This window comes from Chenopodium album, chromosome 12 (genome assembly GCF_948465745.1).
Source record: "Chenopodium album chromosome 12, dcCheAlbu1.1, whole genome shotgun sequence".
NCBI classification, from domain to species: Eukaryota; Viridiplantae; Streptophyta; class Magnoliopsida; order Caryophyllales; family Amaranthaceae; genus Chenopodium; species Chenopodium album.
The window spans coordinates 17,461,309-17,483,874 of NC_137845.1; the positions used below are offsets into that span (position 1 = coordinate 17,461,309).

General features: G+C 32.5%; 2 protein-coding genes across 3 annotated transcripts; both read left to right on the forward strand.

The window, feature by feature from the left end:
- Positions 1-4,715: 4,715 nt before the first annotated feature.
- LOC145572163 (BTB/POZ domain-containing protein At1g03010-like) lies at positions 4,716-10,317 on the forward strand. 2 transcript variants are annotated; one of them, XM_081631184.1, is made up of 4 exons: positions 4,716-4,962; positions 7,818-7,884; positions 8,150-9,349; positions 9,557-10,317. In XM_081631184.1, exons 1-4 carry the CDS (start codon positions 4,871-4,873, stop codon positions 10,097-10,099), a joined length of 1,902 nt encoding a protein of 633 aa, XP_081487310.1. In that variant the 5' UTR covers positions 4,716-4,870; the 3' UTR covers positions 10,100-10,317. The 2 variants fall into 2 exon arrangements, with proteins under 2 accessions (XP_081487310.1, XP_081487311.1); XM_081631185.1 differs by lacking the exon at positions 4,716-4,962 and adding an exon at positions 7,592-7,731.
- A 2,979-nt stretch (positions 10,318-13,296) lies between these two features.
- On the forward strand, positions 13,297-16,804 carry LOC145571001 (uncharacterized). The gene is made up of 2 exons (XM_081630110.1): positions 13,297-13,303; positions 15,885-16,804. The coding sequence occupies exons 1-2, from the start codon at positions 13,297-13,299 to the stop codon at positions 16,802-16,804; spliced, it is 927 nt and encodes a 308-aa protein (XP_081486236.1).
- The last annotated feature ends 5,762 nt before the right edge of the window (positions 16,805-22,566 follow it).

A 22,566-nucleotide genomic window follows, 5' to 3' on the forward strand; every position in this document is an offset into this window, starting at 1 on the left:
TGTACCATGCACATGGTGCACCCTGATGTACTATCCTATTTTCACTAAAAATCTTGTGTAACGAGTCTTATATTATGATTCATAGTAAGTACATTAATCACCCAATACTTTACTTTACAACCCACAAACTCATGCATGCTTCATAAAAAGAAATATTGGACCACATTATAGTTTACGTGAGCTAAGTAATTATACGAAGTATAAGTAGCTTAGTTCATATAATTAAGAAGAGATTATAAGATTATAGTATGGTTGTTGCTAATCTATACTTAATTGTACTCAATCAAGTATAAATCTATACTCACATTCCTAATATCATTTCACTGACAAAGTAAGATACACAATAATACTATCAATATGCACCTAAAAATGGTCCCCTCCAATGGCACAAGGTTATCCATTAACATTAGCTGCCTTAATCAACACTAATTACTTAATTAACATATACAAAGCTTTGTTACCAAAGAAAATTATATATACCGACCATATAATAATAAAAAAAAAAAGTGATATTGATGAAAACATCATTACATACACTTGTTAAGTCATGATTTCAACCATGTAACACAATAAAAAGTGAAATGGTAGTACCCTGTATAATTGGTACCATGGTCCTTTGGTCCCCAAACTTGTTCATTGAAACATAAACAACAATTATGAAAGTGATTTCATTTGTAAGAAAAAAACAAGAGTTTGTCACAAAAGAAAATTTGACAAGATTTTTATTTGTCTCATACATTCACTGACTTGTTACTATTACTAGAATGTGTAGTAAATCATGAGCAAAATGATTCAGAGACAATCGGGGAGTGATCGATGGATTATTCATTTAATTGATCAGATCGGATTGGATTAGATTACATGACGTAAATTTTTTTAAAAAAATCATTGTTGAACTGTTGATTGGAATTGTAATTACCCTAAGATATCAATTTGACAATGCAATATATAATACCTCTACTGTCTTAAAGTTATTATTACCATAATATATATATATATATATATATATCATAATTTGAACTATTTAAGTGATGATAAATACTGATGATGGTAAGAGTTTCGTTCTTTACTTCTAAGGTCTTGTAATTCAAAATATTTTATTGATGTTCATTAAAATCAATTATAATTGGAGTACTTTTTAGGTACTCAATTAATTAAAGCTTTAATTGGCAAATTATTATATATTCGTTTAAGGGAAATATAGTCCTTATAAGATTTTTTTTTTTTTTTTTTTTTTTTTTTTTTTTTTTTTTTTTTTTGGAATGCTATGTGAATTTATTTATTGTAGTTGTAAATTGAACTTGAATATCCCTTATTATTTATGACAATAAGTAGCCTAAACTTAAATGAGATTAGTGTTTAAGCGTAAACATTACATCTATAGATGATCATATGATATGTTATATATGTTACACCAATTTTGTGAAGGTCTTCATTCTCTCAGATACCACCTTTTCCAAAACCTTTCAGCTAATTAAACATGCGTTTATTATTAATTTGATTTTTACTTATTTATGAACTTTTTTGAATTTATTTGACTCATAAATTGACCTTTGGTAACCTTTATTAACTCTTAGCAATACTAATTATGAAAACTATCAATTTCATAAACTTTTATTATATGAACTAATTAAATAATAATCTTTTACCTGAACTTAATTATGATATTCATAATCCCACTTAGATGTGTCAAAAAATGATCCCACCAACCAGATATACGAAAAAAAAATAACTCAAATGTAACTTGATCTAGAATTCAACCTACGTGGACACAATGATTTAACATTACGAAAATTCAAATTAGGCCTACCCAACCCGACGAATAAACCCGAATCCATCCTAGTGACCTAACCCGATTCCCACTTAAAAAGTAAAAGGTTGAGCATTAGAAACCACTCACAACAACAATAAGATAGCATCAAGGAGAACACATGATAGCAAAAATTTTAGTGAATAAAATCCAAAAGACCCAATAAGAGGCGCACGTGAGCCATAGCTAACATAGGAGGAATATGTTACTATATGTTAATCCAAGGCCAATTTAAGCATTGATTAATACAGTCAATCTAGCTGATTAATTATTGTGTATAGCCTTAAAATCAGCTTTTAATAGCTTACTTTATAACATCTGGTCAGTAATTAGGCACTAATTGGTCCCCCCTAGTTGGGGGGTTAGGGGAAGAGCCTTTATATTATATTGTCTTTATTTTATGTTCAACTTCAAGCATGCCAACTGCAAATAAATATAAAATGATGATGAATTTTTGTCTGTCTGTTTTGATATACAAATTATGTATGAAAAACTCCTTTGTCTAGCTGATGAAATGTGTAATTTCTGTGAATTTTTTTTGAAATAATTTGGGGGTGTTTCTGTGTTTGGTTAAAAATTTTATAAGAACAAAATTAGGTTTTTTTTTGGAGCAAAAAGAGTATTTTGACCATTTAAGAAAACTCTTTAAAGTGTTTGATAAAGAGTAGGTTCAAGGTCCCAAAAACTTATTTTTTAAACATCCAAATAGGGCCTTTGAAGTTTTTAAGGTTGTAATTGTGTTTTCATAATATATATATATATATATATATATATATATATATATATATATATATATATATATATATATATATATATATATATATATATATATGTTAAACAAGGACATCAGATTTATTGTATTTTTGGATGAAGTTATAAACTTGATGACTATGTGCTTCTTCTTATCTATAAATCAAGGAAAGCTAGTCAAAGTAGAGTTCATGACTAGTGTCAAAAGTCAAAATGTGTCATCTAATTTAAAATGGAGTAAGTTGAAATTTTAGAGAAAAGTGGATATAATTAAACTATTGCAAGTAAAGCTATAAAACAGGCTAGGCGTTTTGTGTACGACTGGCCACAGCACGTGACCACTTGTAAAAGAAAAAATGAATTCCTATAATATTCGACGAGTAACCCCTGATGCACTGACCGAGTTACTCTTATAACTCTTACAAATGAAGTAACCCTATGATGATTGGTTGGTCACACGATGTGGACAACCATATATAAGAATTTGTGTAATTTGTACTCGTACATGTTTAAACTATTATATTATCATGTCTTACCAACTAAGCTAATTAGGCTATGTTTGTTGCCTTCACTTTAATAATTACATCACTATAATTGGTAAAATTTGATGATTGTAGATCGCCAAGATTAGTGTTTTTCTTCATACAAAATACGAAGTACACAAAGTCACAAAATGAATAAAGCACTGATTTGTCTCTTAATTTTTTTTTATTAGGATTTGTTTCTTAATTCACAAAATGAATAAAGCACTGATTTGTCTCTTAATTTTTTTTTATTAGGATTTGTTTCTTAATTAAAAAGATATAAACACGTAATTTGATGAGCAACTATATTGAATGGCAGTATATATGCTACAATAATCGATAAACAGTAGATTATGCTAATACAGTACGTTCACAAAAGGTTATATGATGTCCCATGTTACAAAATACATCATGGTTTTCAGTGATTAGCCAGCCATTAGCTTGTCATTATACATGCGATCGATCACAATCACTCATAACAGTCATAAGTATTTTCCAATTCCAATTGTTGATCCAAAAGCTCAAATTATTTACTTAAATTACCTAGCTAATTACTCTAATTTATACATAATAAAATTAGAAGCTAAGTCTCAATTACTTCTTTTGTTTTTTATAATAGAAGGTACACCCTGATCCAATTTTCTCTTACGGCCGGCTAGCAATGCAAGCTCTAAGACAAATCCTTATGTATAATTCTTGACAGGGGATACAATGATTTATTTATCATAATGTCATTTTTTCATCTACCACGACATCTTTTCTTGAAGATCAAATATTAATAGATATATACATAATATAGAATTTATATACAATGATGTGTTTAATTTAATTAAATTATAGTATACTATGGTGCAAATTGATCTAGGTTGAAATAGAACACTAAGATCGAGATACTTTTAACAGTGTACGGATATATAGAACATCATTTTGACACTAGGCTTAAAAATAAATTTAATTTATAACAAAAATACAAAAACAACAATAGAAAACAACATTACAAGTTGCATAATAAACAATGCAAAGCATGAAGTAGACTAAGGTATGCCTATAAAACATAGGCCATTCATTAAGAATAGTTAAGTATGGTGTTGATGATTAAACATATATACCCCAATAATCTCCATGCTAAAGGACCTAAAGTTAGTATCTTTACACATAATTTCTTCCTTATTTTAAACAAATAAAACTTTAATTTGTTAGGTTGCTTTAACAAAGCCATGATTACCATCCCCCCAAAAGCAATGCATCTCATCACCAATCCGGCTGGTGTCTCCAATTTTCAATTTTTCATTTATTTTTAATCTAAAAAAATTTAAATTAAATTAAAAAAAACAATATAATATTTTAATTGCTATTAATTTTTAAAAAGTTTTGCTACATAATTAACTTTCACCGAAAAGTGTCAACATAACTTCATTTCCTTGACTTTACCTTAATCAAATAATTATAAACACCTACTTTCCCCTTAAACACACACACACATAATACTTACACATTACAACACTAATAAAAGTATGACTTTGTTAACTCATCTTCTTCTCCTTTTTTATCCTACAATATGAGTTTCATGTAAGTTTTACCACACTCACTCACTCCACACACACATACAGAGATTAAGAGAGAAATCCCGGCTTGTCGCGGTGTGCAAGTAACCAGTGGCGAATCTAGCTTTTGTTATGATGGACTGCTAACTGAAAATTGACTACAACTGAAAATTGACTACTACTACGACCGGTTTACGAGTGGGAGAATTTGAAGGATTTGTATACAAGGTAGGGAATTCGAGATGGGGGTGGTGACAATGGGTGATTTGAAGCCTAATATTGCTGGGAAGAGAGCTTTTAGGCCGAGTTCGAGCACAAGGCATGTAACTGAATGGTATGTATTCCTCTCTTTCTGTTTCTGTGTACAAAAATGAAATAATACTCAAAGGTTTTATACGCAGTATACTCTTTACGCCAAAGATTTTTCGTACAATTGTTAGCACTACGTGACTATACAACTCTCTCATAACCCAGAAAGAAAAAACCGGAGTTTAAGGGAATTTTGCAAAATTTGTCAGCTTTAATTTCTTATTTATTCTTAGAAGTTCTGTTAAGATTTAACTCAGCTGGTCAAACATTTACTCCTACCTGAGAAAATTAACATTTATTGTTGTGATTTTTTTTTTTTTTTTTTTTTACTTAAAATATGCGCATAAACTAAGAAATTAATTACTCATATTAGTTTATTACAATTATATAATTCCAAATTACAAATAATTTTTTACTTTCTATCATTTGCGTCGCCGTACGAACAATTCAAGCGAAGCAAATTAACATTTTTGTACTAATGAACTGTTTTTTTTTATTTATCAATTTGAATTCATGTCATTTTCCAGATATGTCATAAATTAATTAAGTAACGAGTACTAGAGTAGTATGAATTTCATGACATTTTGGAGTTGGGGACTATTTAGGAGTGGTAGTTTTGGGAAAAAGTCAAAAAGATATGACTATTTTTTCTCACTAGATTTCCCATAATTTATGCCAAATTAAATCAACGACAAATTTATGCAACCACAGCCAAACATTAAAAAAAGGTTCTTTTCAATAAAGTGTAATAAAAAATTATAATACTCTCTTGTTTCAAAAAAAATTATAATACCTCTGTTTCATATTATTTGCAACAATTTAACATAAAGTAGAGAGGAAAAATGCCTAATCGTTGCAAATAATATGAAACAGAGGTATTATAAAGAATCTCAATTTGTCTAAATTGTACTTGAAACATCAATGTTTAAAATGTTTAATTTCAAAGATGTTTGTATTAAGGTTAGAGGATCACCTTAACTAAAAGTTTAAGTCGAGGGTTAAGCCTATTATTGGTTTTAATACCGTGTCAATCATTCCTCGTTTAATGAAATACGTCAATTGTCATTTAATTGTCTTGCCAGTTCATATTGTACTATTATAGTTATAAACATTTATGTGTAGTTCGTTGGAATAATGCATGCTAAAGTTGTTTTCAATGTTGTAATATTCAATTCTGTTTTCGTATAAAACAGGTTAGTAAACAGAAATGTTTTCCAAGTTAAATGATGACCAACAATACGGCAAGTATGGATATCAATGTGACTGTCAAAAATGTTTAGTGTATTAACCAAGTTACAAGACAAATTTTGGTGGGTTCCTCACCTTTTATGAATTTGTATTCTCTCATCAACTGTTGATTATAACAATAATCTCTTCTACCTAAAAAGGACCGAGGGTTGTTAGCCAAGTGTTTAGTGTACAGTGTCGATTCCGAAGTTGGAGATGTAGACGGTGTATTTCTTCGTATTCATATATGTTAACTGAATTAGTTGATAAGGTTCTGTAAAACTGTAAAAATTAAAATTAAGACTTAGGACTTGTTCCGATTTACAAAAGACAACTGAACTGAACTGATTGAGACTGAATTGAGCTGTGGTGAACTGAATAGAGCTGAAATAAATTGTTTATGAGAGAAGGAAATTAGGAACTTAATTGATTGGAGTTGAACTGAAGTGAAATGAAATTAAGCTAAACAGAACAGGCCCTTAGAATTCGCTTACATAGTTATTGGGTCTTATGTCTCTTGTAAGGCCAAAGATACTTATATAACATGTCTATGCACCTATGCATCCACAAATTATTGAGGCTAGGTCATAGTCGTGAGACTCGTGACTCTTCAGGGAAGACGGTCCTACTCATTTCGTTCATCCTAATTTCTTGAAAGAAAAAGAAAAGAAATACGTAACACCATAATTAATTCAAAAATAAAATATTTTTGTTTTGCCCTTTTTGGTTGAGAAGAATTGAAAGAAAAGGATAACTCCCTCCGTTCCCACTTATTTCTTTTCACTTCCTTTCAATAAACCAAATATTGGAATTTAAAGCTTCTTTTGATTTCCCTTTCCCTCCTTTTTTTTTCCTTTCTTGCCTTTACTAATTATGAAGTATGAATCAACAACGTGTATGTAATTCTCCTAGGAAATGTATATTCATATATAAAAGTTTAGGATAAAAAATTAAGATTAATATCCTAAGAATAATTTTTTGCAACCAAGTTAGAAACTAATCTTTAGAGCTTGCTGAAAATGACTGCATCACGCGAATGGGCCTGATCTGTCTATCCAACAACCTGCATTGAGCAATGAAAAATCCTGAAGAAATTCCATTATTAGATGATTGTTCAATAATATTTTTGTCCACATTAGTCATCTACCTCATTTTCGAGGGGCTACCAACTCAGTACGGATAAAACGTAAGCAATCTGATTGAGAACTTTGTTATCTTGTAGATTTGCATGGACTACAAACCAAAACAGTTACATATCAAATAACCAACTTCAGCCTCATGTTTTTCAGCACTTGTGTTCTAGGACCCCACGAAAATTCTCTGCTCGAAAAGAAAGTTTATCTTCTGTGGACCACTGATGTCACAGTCATATGACAGTCAGTGAATGGAACTTTCAGTTACATCAGATGCTAACTTTCTGAAAGAAATCATAGTGGCAGTCCTTGGGTCTTATAATTCGAAAATTATTATATGGTCTGATGTATGCTGTGACTGCGAGTCTGTGACAGAAAAAATAGTAAACGAAAGCATAGCAGTTGGTAAATACTGATTGTCAGAGAGGAATCATGTATGGGTGCAGCTAATGTTTTAGATTCAGTCCCGCCTTGTTTTTGTCCATCTGAAACCAACTTTCTGTTGTTTTATATCTTTCAGGCCAATATCTGATGTCTCGAGTGATCTCTCCATTGAAGTAGGCGCTGCCTGCTTTGCACTTCACAAAGTAAGTATTCTGCCTGATAAGGCTACAGAATTTTCTGCACAAATGCTTTGTTCTTACTTTGACAGCAAATTCTTCTTTTAGCTTAGTCTTTCTGTTTCTATTTCATCATAGACTGATTTATGTTGTTGTTCTAGTTTAATGTGAAATTACTTAATTCGATATGTTTGGAGTATTTTTCATCCCTTTTAAACCTTAATGAATATTAGTATAAGATTCAGATAACATAGGAGTGTCAGTAACTAACAGTGCATGTATTTTGCTGCAGTTTCCTCTTGTTTCTCGCAGTGGAAGAATCAGGAAACTGTTGCTGGAGGCGAAGGATTCAAAGATCTCGAAGATTAGTCTCCCATCAGTGCCAGGCGGATCAGAGGCATTTGAGCTTGCTGCCAAGTTTTGTTATGGGGTCAATGTTGAAATCACTCTATTGAATGTAGCTATGCTACGCTGTGCAGCACATTTCCTTGAAATGACTGAAGAGTATGCAGAAAAAAGCCTAGAAGCAAGAACTGAGGTATATCTTAAAGATATGGTCCTCCCAAATATATCAAATTCCATCTCAGTTTTACACAAATGCGAGACACTCTTGCCTATAGCAGAGGATATTAATCTAGTTAACAGGATAGTTACTGCAATTGCTAATAATGCATGTAAGGAGCAGCTGTGTTCGGGTTTATTAAAACTCGAACATAACTTCCCAGTTAAAGGATTATCGGCTTTGGAGCCAGAAACACCAGCAGATTGGTGGGGAAAATCACTAACAGTTTTGAATCTTGATTTCTTCCAAAGGGTTTTGACAGCAGTAAAATTGAAGGGTCTTAAACAAGATTTGATAAGCAAGATTTTGATAAACTATGCTCAAACTTCTCTTCAAGGCGTCGTTGTAAGAGATCCACAACTTCTAAAGGGGAACTACTTAGATATAGAACTTCAAAAGAAACAAAGGATACTTGTTGAAACTTTGGTGAGCTTGTTACCAACACAATCACGAAAAAGCTTGGTTCCTATGGCTTTCCTTTCAAGCTTGTTAAAGAGTGCAATTGCGCAGTTGGCTTCTACATCTTGTAGAGCTGACTTAGAGAGAAGGATTGGCTTGCAATTAGACCAAGCAATCTTGGAAGACATACTTATTCCTGCTAGTTCTCAAGTGAATAATCATAGTCCCATGTATGATATTGATTCTGTGTTGAGAATTTTCTCAATTTTTTTGAACTTAGACGAGGATGATGATGATGACGACAATCACTTAAGGGATGAAAGTGAGATGATGTACAATTTTGATAGCCCTGGCTCTCCTAAGCAAAGCTCTATTATTAAGGTATCGAAATTGTTAGACAATTTTCTTGCAGAAGTGGCCTTGGATTCAAACTTGACACCTTCCAAGTTCATAGCTCTTGCAGAGCTTCTGCCTGATCATGCTCGCGTAGTTACTGATGGTCTGTATAGAGCAGTGGATATCTTCCTCAAGGTAACGTATGTCTTTCTTGTTGCATCCGCATTCCCATAAACCAGTACATGTTGAATTGTAAAGCTATAAATTTACATGCTCCATTATAATTTCTGATAAGAGTATAAAACATATTCCTGAGCCTCAACCATTAGCTTAAGTCAGACAAATAAAACAATCACTTGTAACAGAATGAACATTGGACCTCATATGTCCTCGTAATTTCAGGTTCATCCAAACATGAAGGATTCAGAGAGATACAGGCTATGCAAAACTATTGACTGTCAAAAACTCTCTCAAGAAGCCTGCAGTCACGCAGCTCAGAATGAACGACTTCCTGTACAAATGGCGGTACAAGTACTCTACTTTGAACAAATCAGGCTTAGAAACGCAATGAACGGGGGCCAAAATCAGTTCTTCTTTGGCTCAGTTAATGGACATCATTTCCCTCAAAGATCAAGTAGTGGAGCAGCAAGTGGAGCTATATCTCCTAGGGACAACTATGCCTCGGTCAGAAGAGAAAATCGCGAACTCAAGCTAGAAGTGGCAAGGATGAGAATGAGGCTAACAGACTTAGAAAAAGATCATGTTTCCATGAAACAGGATATGGTAAGATCACATCCTGCTAATAAGTTGTTCAAGTCATTTACCAAGAAACTTAGTAAGCTTAATGCCCTTTTTCGGCTTAACAGTGTTAAGCCACTAGGGTCTAAGGCTAACTCAGAATCTCGATTCTTCTTCCAGAGGCGAAGGCGGCATTCTGTAGGGTGAGATTGGTTGTTATAGTGTGAATATAATCAAATTTGAGTGTATAGTATATATACTTAATTAGTGTTAATTTTTGTCTAAATAGTGTTTTTTTTTTTACCATTATAGTTAATTTATTTGTTGTGTACTTTTTGTGTGGCTTGGCTGAAACAACCTCCTCAGTGTTTCAGAAGAGTTCCTAACAGGAACAGTCTCTATAAAAGCCTTGCGGCCTGTTTCTGTATTTGATCCACTTTGAGAAAAAAAATTTCTTCAGTTGAAAGTCTATAACTCTGTAATTTCAAAATAATACTCGTTCCGTTCAGAAATTAGTCACCATGCTCTAACTACTTACTCCGTTACTTTTATGATAAGCTAGTCACAAACAACTATCTTAGAAAATGTGACAACTAATCACAAACCACTCGTATGAAATTAGTGTACGTGTGCATGTGACTAAAATATCCAAAGTAAAAAAGTAAAATCGGATAATTTTTTTTTTATGTACTGTCAAAAATTCGAAACGTGTCTATATCCGTGATTTTTTTTTCCCAAGTGCACTAATGATTAGCTGGCCATCTAGCTGTTAAAACAAAGACTATCACTACCAACTTTATTTGATATGAAAGCATGCCGGAAACACAATCATAGCTATATGAAGTAGAAAATTTCAATCATATTATTGTTACTTGATGGGTTTTTGTGGTAAAAGTTTTGAACCAAATTGCCTTTAGAATAGACACAACAAGTCGCCTAATGATAAGCAAGCGTGGAGTAACAATTCCTTTGTGGCTTTAACTAACAAAACAGTATGGCATCCAAGAGACGCAAAAAACATTTTCAATGTTATGAAATGTCTAAATATGGATGACTATTATCCCATGTACTATCTAGAATACTCTAGAGTTGGGTATTTGGTCTTATCCGTTGATGGAACCCTAGGTAATGTACATGTATATATATCCCATACTAGAAGGAATAAGAGATATAACGTAACAATTTTCCCTCACCTCTCTATATTTTCTCTTCCATATTTAACACGTTATCAGCACCATCTCTAATCGATTGAGCAGACGAAGAAAAAAAAATAATATAAAAGGGAAATCAGTCATTGTAGACACCTGATTATGTCTCCTCAAAAACCAAACCCAGTGATGAGTACCTTTCACGTCATTTGATTATCGAACGAAGTGAAAGTGTGAAAAGTCTTGTGATGCGGTTGTTTTAATAAAAATAATACTTCTTTCTGTTTTCGAAAATATTTCTTTTCGTACTCTATTTTATGAAAATGTCCAGTCCAATTTAGTTTGGTCCATGATAAGGGTCCATTAATGATGTAGTTGGATTTGGCTTGAAAAGAGCTTTAATTTCCAACGATATATTATAAGTCCAATTCCGATGAATAATGAGGAAGTTATGGCTAAAATACTAAATTGGGCCTGAAATGGTTTTATGGTCCAAGCGTTTTTCAAAAGATTAAATATGATTTTTAAAGATAAGTACGGACATTGTAAGTCGAATTTAATTAGAATAAGGATTCCGTACAAGTTTTTAGAAAACGCATGAATCAGCGCGGAACGACAAAGCTGGTGCTGAACGACAAGCCTGTCGCATCGCGTTGGACTCTGTCATTCTGCGACAGAGGCAGTTTTACTCCTAATTGGATTCGGTCTTATTCTGATCGTTTCTGGGCTATTTTCTCTATAAATAGGGTCGTATTTCCCCGTTTTTAATGATCAACAATTCATCAACAATCATTCATAATCATCTTCTTTATCTTCTCTCTTAAGTAGAAGCTTATTCTTTCTCCCTCTTTCTAAGCTTTTCCTTTTCAAATAAAAATACCGCATTCACAAGTCTTAGACACACCTAACCAAGCTCGAAATTGCCTTCGCCCTAGACGTGAAAGGTTGATAATTTATGAGGGTTTGGTCACAAATCCTTATTTCAATTATTTAGATTAATTGTTTGATTTAATATTTTCCTTGAAGTTACTAACTTGTGTATTGTTTTGATAGAAAGAGATACGAGGCAGCAAAGTAAGTTGTTTTAATTGTTTTATATCTTTAGAAATCATGCTTAGATTATATTAATTCCTAGTATTATGTTAGGATGCTTTTATTGTTTTCTAGTATCATGTTTAGGTTGCTTCCTATTTTCTTCTATCATCTTAGTATCATGTTAGGGATAAAGCTTTGATCTGTAATGTTTAGTGACATGCTAGCATTTGTTATTAATCTTGTTAGTATCATGCCTAGGATCTTGCTAATATTATTATGCTTTGATGAGATTGAGAATGTGATGATGATGATTGTTGTTATTATTGTTGCTTGTTATATATTGTTATTGCTTGATCACGCCCTCTCTTGCAGGATTAAAGGGAATTTGTACTTGTAACCACGCTTAATAACATAATTAATAATCTTGTTTAGGCTAATGTGATTTTAATTCAAGTGATCGCCAATAATAGTTTTGTTTGTGCATTAATATTCAACCAACATAGATTAAACAGGTTTAGGATTAATATATTGATTTTATGTTAGTTAGAAAGCGCACATGAATACGAGAAGAATAAAGTAGAGACCTATTTTAAGGGCAGATTCAATCTCTTTTAGGTTGGATTTGTACCTTCATCCCCGAATATCCAATCATGGTTCTAGACCACTATGGAGTTAGCGATCTCATGGATCGTGAAGGGGTGTAACCTTCACCTTGTGAACGGTTTACAAGTTCCTAAAACTTGTTGGCGCCTCTTTTACTCTAGTTTCCTTCCCTTTGGACGCCACCATACTTAAGTGTATGATCACAGTGGGGCTCAAGTGTGGGATGCTTGAAATATTCCCTACAGCCATCAAGGTTAATGTTATTATTTTACTGAATTATATAGCATGAATTTCACCAATAAGTCGTTACCGCTGATTATAATTTGTATGATGTTGAGTTTTGTTGGTACTGCATAATACTATGATTGAACTATATTTTAGATATGTGTGTTATCCTATTAATAGAAAGTATATATATGGGTTTGCTTGTTGATGTGCTAATTGCCGCAGCCGATTAATGATTGATCGATGCACACTTTATTAAATTTATTGAATTGATGTTGAGTAATTAGGTTTTGATGATTATAAACTAATGATGATTATCTATCTAACGTGTTTGTTAAGTTGTGCATAGAAAGAACAAGTTATGCTTGGAATAGGGTACAAGGAACGTGAGTAATGACAGGTATATATAAGGAACCTGAGCAACATATGATAAGCAATAGAAGGAACAAAAACAATGATGAGTGTTATGGTTGATAAGCATGATGATGGAGAAGGAACCATGAAGGTAACTATGTAAATAGGTGTTTACATATGTTAGCTTCATGAGGTAAGTATCCTATGCATACATGGATCATGTATGTGTAGGAGTCTTTTAATTTAGTTTAGTTTTCTAGTTTGCTAGCTCTAGCTTAGTTTGGTTTTGTTTTAGTTTTCTTTATTGTTTTTATAAATATAAATAACCTTCTGTTTTATTTTGTTATCCTTAGAAGTTTTAATGATTGAGCAAACATCTATTTAATAAGAGTCTTTTAGTGTTTTGATGTTTGCAGGATAAGTAAATTTCGGGAGTTGAAGTGAGGACTGAAACAGAGGAACCTTAGAAGACTAAGGATGACAAGTAAAGCAGAAGAAGAGTTATAGATTGAAGTTCTACGAACAAGACTGGATGGAACTACAAAGTGTTCCCTGACAGGAACACATCAAGCAGCTTCCTAACAGAAGCAAGTTCCAGTGTAATGCCGGATTTCTAGTGTAATGCTAGAGAAGTGACAACAAGTTCTAGTGTAATGCTGGAACTTGGCCTGCGGTTCCAGAAGTGGAACATTGCCTTGAGATCCAGAATACATCAAGATTACAAGATTCCAGAATAAGAGTTTCAGAGAAGCAACATGAAGACGGAGAAATCGAAGTATATTGCTCTAGGATTCATGTAAGTATGTTGGACATAAAAGTCGGTCTGGAACAAGTTTATATAGAACCAAGGTGAACTCCAGACAGTCAATGAAATTAGAGTTACTGACTTGTCAGGAACTCAGAGACTGTCAGAGTTCCGAACCTAATAGGAACTTAAGTATGCACGTCTTTAAAAGTCGGTTTTAATGATATATATATTTACCTAATACGTGCATATCTTTTAGGGATTTGGTTTTACTGAATAAAGATATTTATTTTCTAATAAATCCATTTTGGAAAAAGATAAGTTTATTTAAAAAGTATTTTTAAACAAAAAGATAAGTTTTGAATAAAATATGATTTTATGTTAATTATATCTTATTATTAATGATATATTTTATTCTTAATAACAAGATATATTTTCAAAAAACTTATTTTTAAAACCTATCTTTTAAACTTATCTTTTCATAAAACCTATCTTTGAATAAACTTATCTTTTCATAAAACCTATCTTTTTCTTAACAAGGTGTTGCCCTATTATAGTGAAATGTTTGTGTTGAAAATCCCTTGGTGGGTCGAGGTTTTACTTCCAGTTGGGCCCTGGAAGGTTTCCTCGTAAAATCTGCTTTGCCCTCTTTAAGTTCCTAACTTTAACTGTTTTATATTTTGCGAAAATTAGGCACTAGGAACTTACTACAATTCACCCCCTCTTGTAATATAACATCCGAAATAACAACTGATAAACAACCTTATTTTGTATAATCCCTTATATGTTAAATGTAATTGGTATTTCTTATATCGTAGAGGTATCAATTCTCATTGACTTCATGATTATTATCATTGCTTGTTACTTTTATATAATAGATCATATTTTTAATATTATATGTTTTAATGGATTATTTTTGATATAGTTCACTGTAAATAGCCAAATTCTTCTTAGTCACATGTTTTCATATCCTCTAATTCAGAATAATTAACCATTATTTGCGATTGTTTCTAATTCCATCATTGTAATCTGAAACACTTATATGACTGCTTAAATTTTATTATGCCTTGTCTACTATGTATGCGGCTATGTATTGGAATATCTATATTATGCATAATTGTATCATATAACAAACTAATTAGATCATCTAGAATTTAATGATTATAACAATTAAAATTTATTAGCTAGGTATACAACTAATTATAGCAAACTAACTAATTAGCTCTTCTAGGATTGAATGGTTTTTTTCTCCATTTTAAACGGAGTACTAATTCCTACGAGTAAAACAAGGTATACAACTTTAATTATGGTACTCAAATTAGATTTTTTTCTGTGGGTTACAAATACTTATAGACTAGTTAGGCATATAATAATTAAACCTAGTATGATTGAATAACTTGTTATACCTTGAATTATCATGATTTTGTTCGACATAGTATTAATGTCAGAGTAAGATTGGTATTGGTGGCAGATTCAAAGGTTCGTACTTTGTTATAATAAGTTAGGCAACTAATCTAGATATTGATAAAGTTATTTATATACTTGTTAGTTAAGGTTTCATATTTTGTTATGAAAATTTGATTAGTTAACATAATTGTTGTCTCATTATCAGTAACCTTCCTCAAGGTTCAATACGCAAATTCTATTATAGTTAATTACTTGAACTTAGTCTTAATTGAAACTTAGCATATATATATATATATATATATATATATATATATATATATATATATATATATATATATATATATATATTATTATACAATCTTAGTTCTTAATTTGTAATATTGTTTTATATATCAGTGAATCATGTCAAACCTTGCAAAACTCGAATTTGTTGCTCTTAATATTACTGGAAACAACTATCTGTCTTGAGTGTTAGATGCTGAAATACATTTAGATGCAAAAGGACTTGGTAACACTATCAAAGAAGACAACACTGCAACAAGCCAAGATAAGGCTAAAGCTATGATATTCCTTTGCCATCACCTTCATGAAGGCCTTAAGACTAAGTACTTGACTGTTAAAGACCCACAAGTCCTTTCGAGTAATCTAAAGGAAAGGTATGACCACCAGAAAACCGTGATATTACCAAAAGCTCGTTATGATTGGTTACATTTAAGATTACAAGACTTTAAGTCTGTAAGTGAATACAACTCAGCCATGTTTAGAATTACGTCACAATTGAATTTATGTGGAGAGAAAATCACGGATGTAAAAATGTTAGAAAAAACATACTCTACTTTTCATGCAAACAATGTTGTCCTGGAGACACAATACCGTGAAAAGGGTTTTACAAAATATTCTGAATTGATATCTTGTCTCCTTGTGGCCGAGCAAAATAATGAATTATTAATGAAAAATCATGAATCTCGCCCAACTGGCTCTACTCCATTCCCTGAAGCGAATGCGACATCCCATAATGGGAAAGAGCAAAAGGCTAGAGATCACGCCAGCAGCCGTGGTCGAGGTCGTGGCCTCGGACATGGATATGGTCGTGGTCGAGGTGGTCATTTTAGGAATTCATACTCTCACCAGAAGTGGGACGATAAAGATGGAAATAAGAATGAGAAGGATAAAAGTGAAAATATATGCTACCGTTGTGGAGGAAAAGACCCTTGGTCACGTGTGTGTCGCACACCGAAACATCTAGTAGACCTTTATCAACAATCAATCAGACAGAAAGGAAAGAAAGTGGAAACCAATTTGGTGTACGAGGATGGCGAAGGTGATTTTGATCACGGTGATACAACTCACCTGGAAGCGGCTGATTTCTTCCCTAATCCTGAAGAAAATAATTGAATAAATTATTATCCATTGGCGAATAAACTCTATTAATTAGCTTGAATTTATTTTGTTTTAGTACTATGACTTTATGCTTTATGGACATTTGATTTTTTTTTTTGGACAATTTTATGTTTTTGGACATTTTTACGTTTTCGGATATTCCATTATTATCATTTATTAAGTTAAGTTATTTGATATTGTGAATCTTATTTTAGTTCCTTTAATTCTATTAGAATATGAATTTCTTTGGAGCTCAATCATCAACCAATGGTGAAGATTTATGACTAGTTGATAGTTCTACCACTCACACCATACTTAAGAATAAGAAATATTTTTCGCAATTGATGATGAAAGAAATTAATGTGAGTACTATATCAGGTAGTACAAAAATTATAGAAGGCTCCGGAAGAGCAAATGTTTTATTGCCAAGGGGAACAAAATTGGAAATTATTGATGCATTATAATCCCCTAAGTCTCAAAGAAATTTACCAAGTTTTAAAGATATTCGACAAAATGGATACCATATCGAGACAATTAGTGAAGGAAATAATGAATTCCTTCAAATCACGAGTGTAACTCAAGACAATAAACTTACTATGGAGAAATTACCTACATTCTCCACTAGTTTGTACTATACAAAAAATCAATACAATTGAATCACATGCTATAGTAAACCAGAAGTTTACTGATGACTTCAAAGTTTGGCATGACCGGTTAGGCCATCTCGGTTCAATAATGATGCGAAAAATAATCGAAAATTCATGTGGACACTCATTGAAGAGCCAACAGATTCTTCATAATAATTTTTCTTGTGCTGCTTGCTCAATAGGCAAGTTAATACTCCGGCCATCACCAGCTAAAATAAATTCCGAATCAATTACTTTTCTAGAATGTATACAAGGGGATATATGTGGACCAATTAATCCCCCGTGTAGACCATTTAGATAATTCATGGTTTTAATTGATGCATCAATTAGATGGTCACACATATCATTGTTATCAACTCGCAACCTGGCGTTTGCGAGACTACTTGCTCAGTTGATCAGATTACGAGCACATTTTCCAGACTTTCCTATTGAGACTATTCGTCTTGATAATGCTGGTGAATTCATATCTCAGACCTTCAATGAATATTGTATGTCAATTGGGATTAGTGTTGAACATCCTGTAGCACATGTTCACACACAAAATGGTCTTGCAGAATCATTAATTAAACGTTTGCAGTTGATTGCTAGACCATTACTTATGAAATCTATGCTCCCAATTTCTGCTTGGGGGCATGCTATATTACATGCAGCAGCACTAATTCACATTAGGCCGACAAGTCATCATAAGTTCTCCCCATCACAATTGGTTTTTGGTCAGGAACCAAATGTATCCCATTTGAGAATATTTGGATGTGCAATATATGTTCCAATTGCTCCACCACAACGCACTAAAATGGGCCTTCAAAGAAGACTAGGGATATATGTTGGATATGAATCTCCATCGATAATTAAGTACTTAAAGCTAACTACAAGAGATTTATTTACGGCTCGTTATGCAGATTGCCATTTTCATGAATCAGTTTTTCCAACAATAGGGGGAGAAAACAAAGAGCTAGAAAAGGAAATTAGTTGGAAAGAATTATCATTATCTCACCTAGATCCTCGTACTAAACAATGTGAATTGAAAGTCCAAAAGATAATTCATTTACAAAACTTAGCAAATCAATTGTCAGACTCATTTATTGACCCAAAGAAAGTGACAAAGTCACATATACCAGTTGACAATGCTCCGGTTAAAATTGATGTCCCAGAAGGACAAGCCCAAGTTGCAAATGATTCTAAAGCACGCCTGAAGCGTGGTAGACCCATCGGTTCCAAAGATAAAAATCCTCGAAAGAGAAAATGAGCAACTATTGACAATGGCTAGACTGAGGAAGCTATTAATTTTGAAGGATCTCCAGAAGAGACCTTAGACATAATGAAAAAAAAAAAATTCAGGTACCTGACAATGAAGAAATTTCAACAAATTATATCATGTCTGGAATTACATGGAACCGAAACCAAATCGACGTCGATGATGTTTTTGCATGCAATGTAGCATTAGATGTCATGAATGATGATGAGGATCATGAGCCAAAATCCATTGATGAATGTGGATAAAGAAGCGATTGGCCAAAACGGAAAGAAGCAATTGAAACTGAATTGAAATCTCTCGAAAAAAGAGGAGTATTCTCACATGAAGGTGTAATATCAGTGGGATATAAATGGGTCTTTGTACGAAAAAGAAATGAAAACGGTGATGTTGTAAGATATAAGGCCCGATTAGTTGCACAAGAATTCTCACAAAGACCCGGTGTTGATTATGAGGAGACATACACTCCTGTGGTGGATGCAACTACTTTTAGATTTCTAATCAGCCTAGCAATAAGAGAAGGACTTGATTTACGCTTGATGGATGTAGTCATAGCTTACTTATATGGCCCACTGGATAATGACATTTACATGAAACTCCCAGAAGGATTTAAACTGCCAGAAGCAGCAAATTTTGGTTCTCGCGAACAATACTCAATAAAATTGAATAGATCTTTATATGGATTGAAACAATCAGGGCGCATGTGGTATAATCGACTAAGTGAGTACTTGTTGAAAGAAGGATATAAGAATGACCCTATATGCCCATGCATTTTTATAAAGAGATTTGTATCAGGATATGTCATAATTGCAGTATATGTTGAAGATTTGAATAACATTGGAACTCCTGAAGAGATTTCAATAACAGTAGAGTGCTTAAAGAAAGAATTTGAAATGAAAGATCTTGGAAAAACTAAGTTTTGCTTAGGGTTACAAATTGAACACCTTAAGAATGGAATCCTTGTGCACCAGTCAACATACATAGAAAAGGTTCTTAAAAGATTTTCTATGGATACATCATATCCATTGAGTAGCCCTATGGTTGTTAGAGCACTTGATGTAGAAAAAGATCCCTTTCGTCCTCGGGAGAATGACGAAGAAATTCTTGGTCCTAAAGTACCATATTTAAGTGCAATAGGGGCATTAATGTATCTTACTAGTCATTCACGACTTGACATATCATTTTCAGTAAATTTGTTAGCAAGATTTAGCTCATGCCCTACCCGAAGGGATTGGAATAAGGTTAAGCATGTACTTCGTTACCTTCAAGGTACCAAGATATGGGTTTGTTTTTTTCTAACCTATCCAAAGAAGGTTTGATTGGTTTTGCAGATGCAGGGTACATGTCTGATCCTCATAATGCTAGATCACAAACTGGATATGTGTTTATGTGTGGAGGTACTGCTATTTCTTGGCGTTCTATGAAACAAACAATTGCAGCTACTTCTTCTAACCATGCAGAATTTTGGCAATCCATGAGGCTAGTCGTGAATGTGTATGGTTAAGGTCTGTAATTCAACATATTCAGACATATTGTGGCATAAACTCCGAGAAAAAAGTTCCAACAATTTTATATGAGGATAATGCAGCATGCATCTCCTAGCTTAAGGAAGGGTATATAAAAGGTGATAGAACGAAGCACATTTTACCAAAATTCTTCTACACTCATGATCTCCAGAAAAATGGCGATATAAAAGTCCTTAAGATCCACTCGAGTGAAAACTTGGCAGATTTGTTTACTAAGGCGCTCCCAACAGCCACATTCAAAAAGTTAGCTTACGGCATTGGATTGCGTCGTCTTAAAGATCTCAAGTGATGTAGTCATGAGGGGGATTTAATGCGCGCTGCACTCTTTTTTCCTTAACCATGGTTTTTTCCCACTGGTTTTCTTGGTAAGGTTTTTAACGAGGCAACATCTTATGCGCATTATAGTGTATTATTTTGTACGGGTTTTTCTAGTAAATGTTAGTTATTGTTTTATTTAATATATAGTCATCCAAGGGGGAGTGTTATGAAATATCTAAATGCGGATGACTATTATCCCATGTACTATCTAGAATACTCTAGAGTTGGGTATTTGGTCTTATCCGTTGATGGAACCCTAGGTAATGTACATGTATATATATCCCGTACTAGAAGGAATAAGAGATATAATGTAACAATTTTCCCTCACCTCTCTATATTTTCTCTTCCATATTTAACATTCAAAACTTTTTTATTCATTATAATTGTTCCATTATTTTATTTTTACCACCTTACATTAGAAAAACCTAAATTGTTTTTTACCATCTAAACAACAACAATAACAACAACAACAACAAAAAAAAAAAAAAAAAAAAAAAAAAAAAAAAAAAAAAAAAAAAAAAAAAAAAAAAAATTATTTTATCACCAACTAAAAAATTATTTTATTATATTTTGATTTTGAGTGTTGGTTATTAAGGATTTTTAAAATAGGATTAAAGGTTTTGGAGGGATTGTAAATAAAAAAATAAAAAGCTATTTTGGGGTTTTGGAGTGCTATAAAATACTCCTTTCCTATTAAACATTATTAGAAGTATAAGTGCTGATGCACAAGATGTTTCAATTTGTGAAAAAAAAAACAACATTAAAATATACTTCATGTTATTAAATCCTCTAAAAACATCTTATTGTTTGATAGATATTGATTGAAGCAATTTTTCTTTTATCTTGCATTGATGGATATGTTACTAAAAGTTTAATAAGTTTATAATTGTTGAAGCTTAAGAGTTTTGATGATGATGAATATAAACTAGCAAAATTCAATTAATAAGAATTCTTTAAGTGCTCTAATTAGAACAGGTGAAGTAGACTTTGGAAGTGGAAGAGTAACCTAACTATGAAGACTCGAAGAAATTTCAAGGAAAGTTAAAGAAGATAGAAGAAGACTTCTAATCAGGAACCGACTGAGTTCCCTAATAGGAACATGAAGACAACAAGTTGAGAAGCTCAACTTGGCCTGCGTTGAAGTCAGCAAGTTTCACAAGAACTTGGTCTGCGAAGTTCCAATTGAGAACCGGAAGTCAAGTGATAGCAGGAACTTAGTCTTGGACCGCGTGAAGCTCAAGTATCCTGGAATACAATAATTGACGGAGCAATTTAGTTTTGTAAAGTTTTTAATCTTTAGAATTGCTGTAAATATGTTTGGCAGGAATACATATGAGATTTATTAGAAACGTGACAAAAAGCTTGGCAAGCTTAAAATAGGAAAGTTTTAAAAAGATAAGTTTTTATGAAAAGATTTTTTAGAAAGATTTTATTTCGTAAAAACAGATTATATCAAAAGATATTATTCTTTTGATAGTTTATCTTTGATAAGTTTAACAAAAAGATTTTCTTCTAAAAAGATTTACTTAAAACCGTGTTTTGTGATTTTGGTAAAATAACGTAATTATCTTTTGAAAACCCTACTTTCTATATGAGCTAGTCTTATATATATTGTAGTAATCACATTTCATATTTTTGGGGAGTTTATGCGTGAAGAATTCAAAGAGTGCTTAATAGTGTAAGTTTGCCAATTTCATTCTTTGTCATATTAGTTTCGAATTTCATGTTTCATATACTAGAGTTCAATTATTTGTATTGGTTCGGTTATTGGGTGTGTGTGTGTGTGAATTATATCTTTGCATACAGTTTTGTAAGCTTCTAGGTTGAAGCTGAGTGAAAGTACTTAAGAAGTACGTGTGAATCTAAGTCAGGGATTTAGGTTGGGTAAAATAGGGTTCTACTGTGTAGCAATTTCAGTCTGGAACTTGTGAGTAAAGGTCTGAGTATAATAGGTTGTAACTTGTGAGTTTTCTCTATTATAGTGGATTGGTTTGGTTTGGGAAATCCCTTAGAGGGTCGAGGTTTTACTTCTAG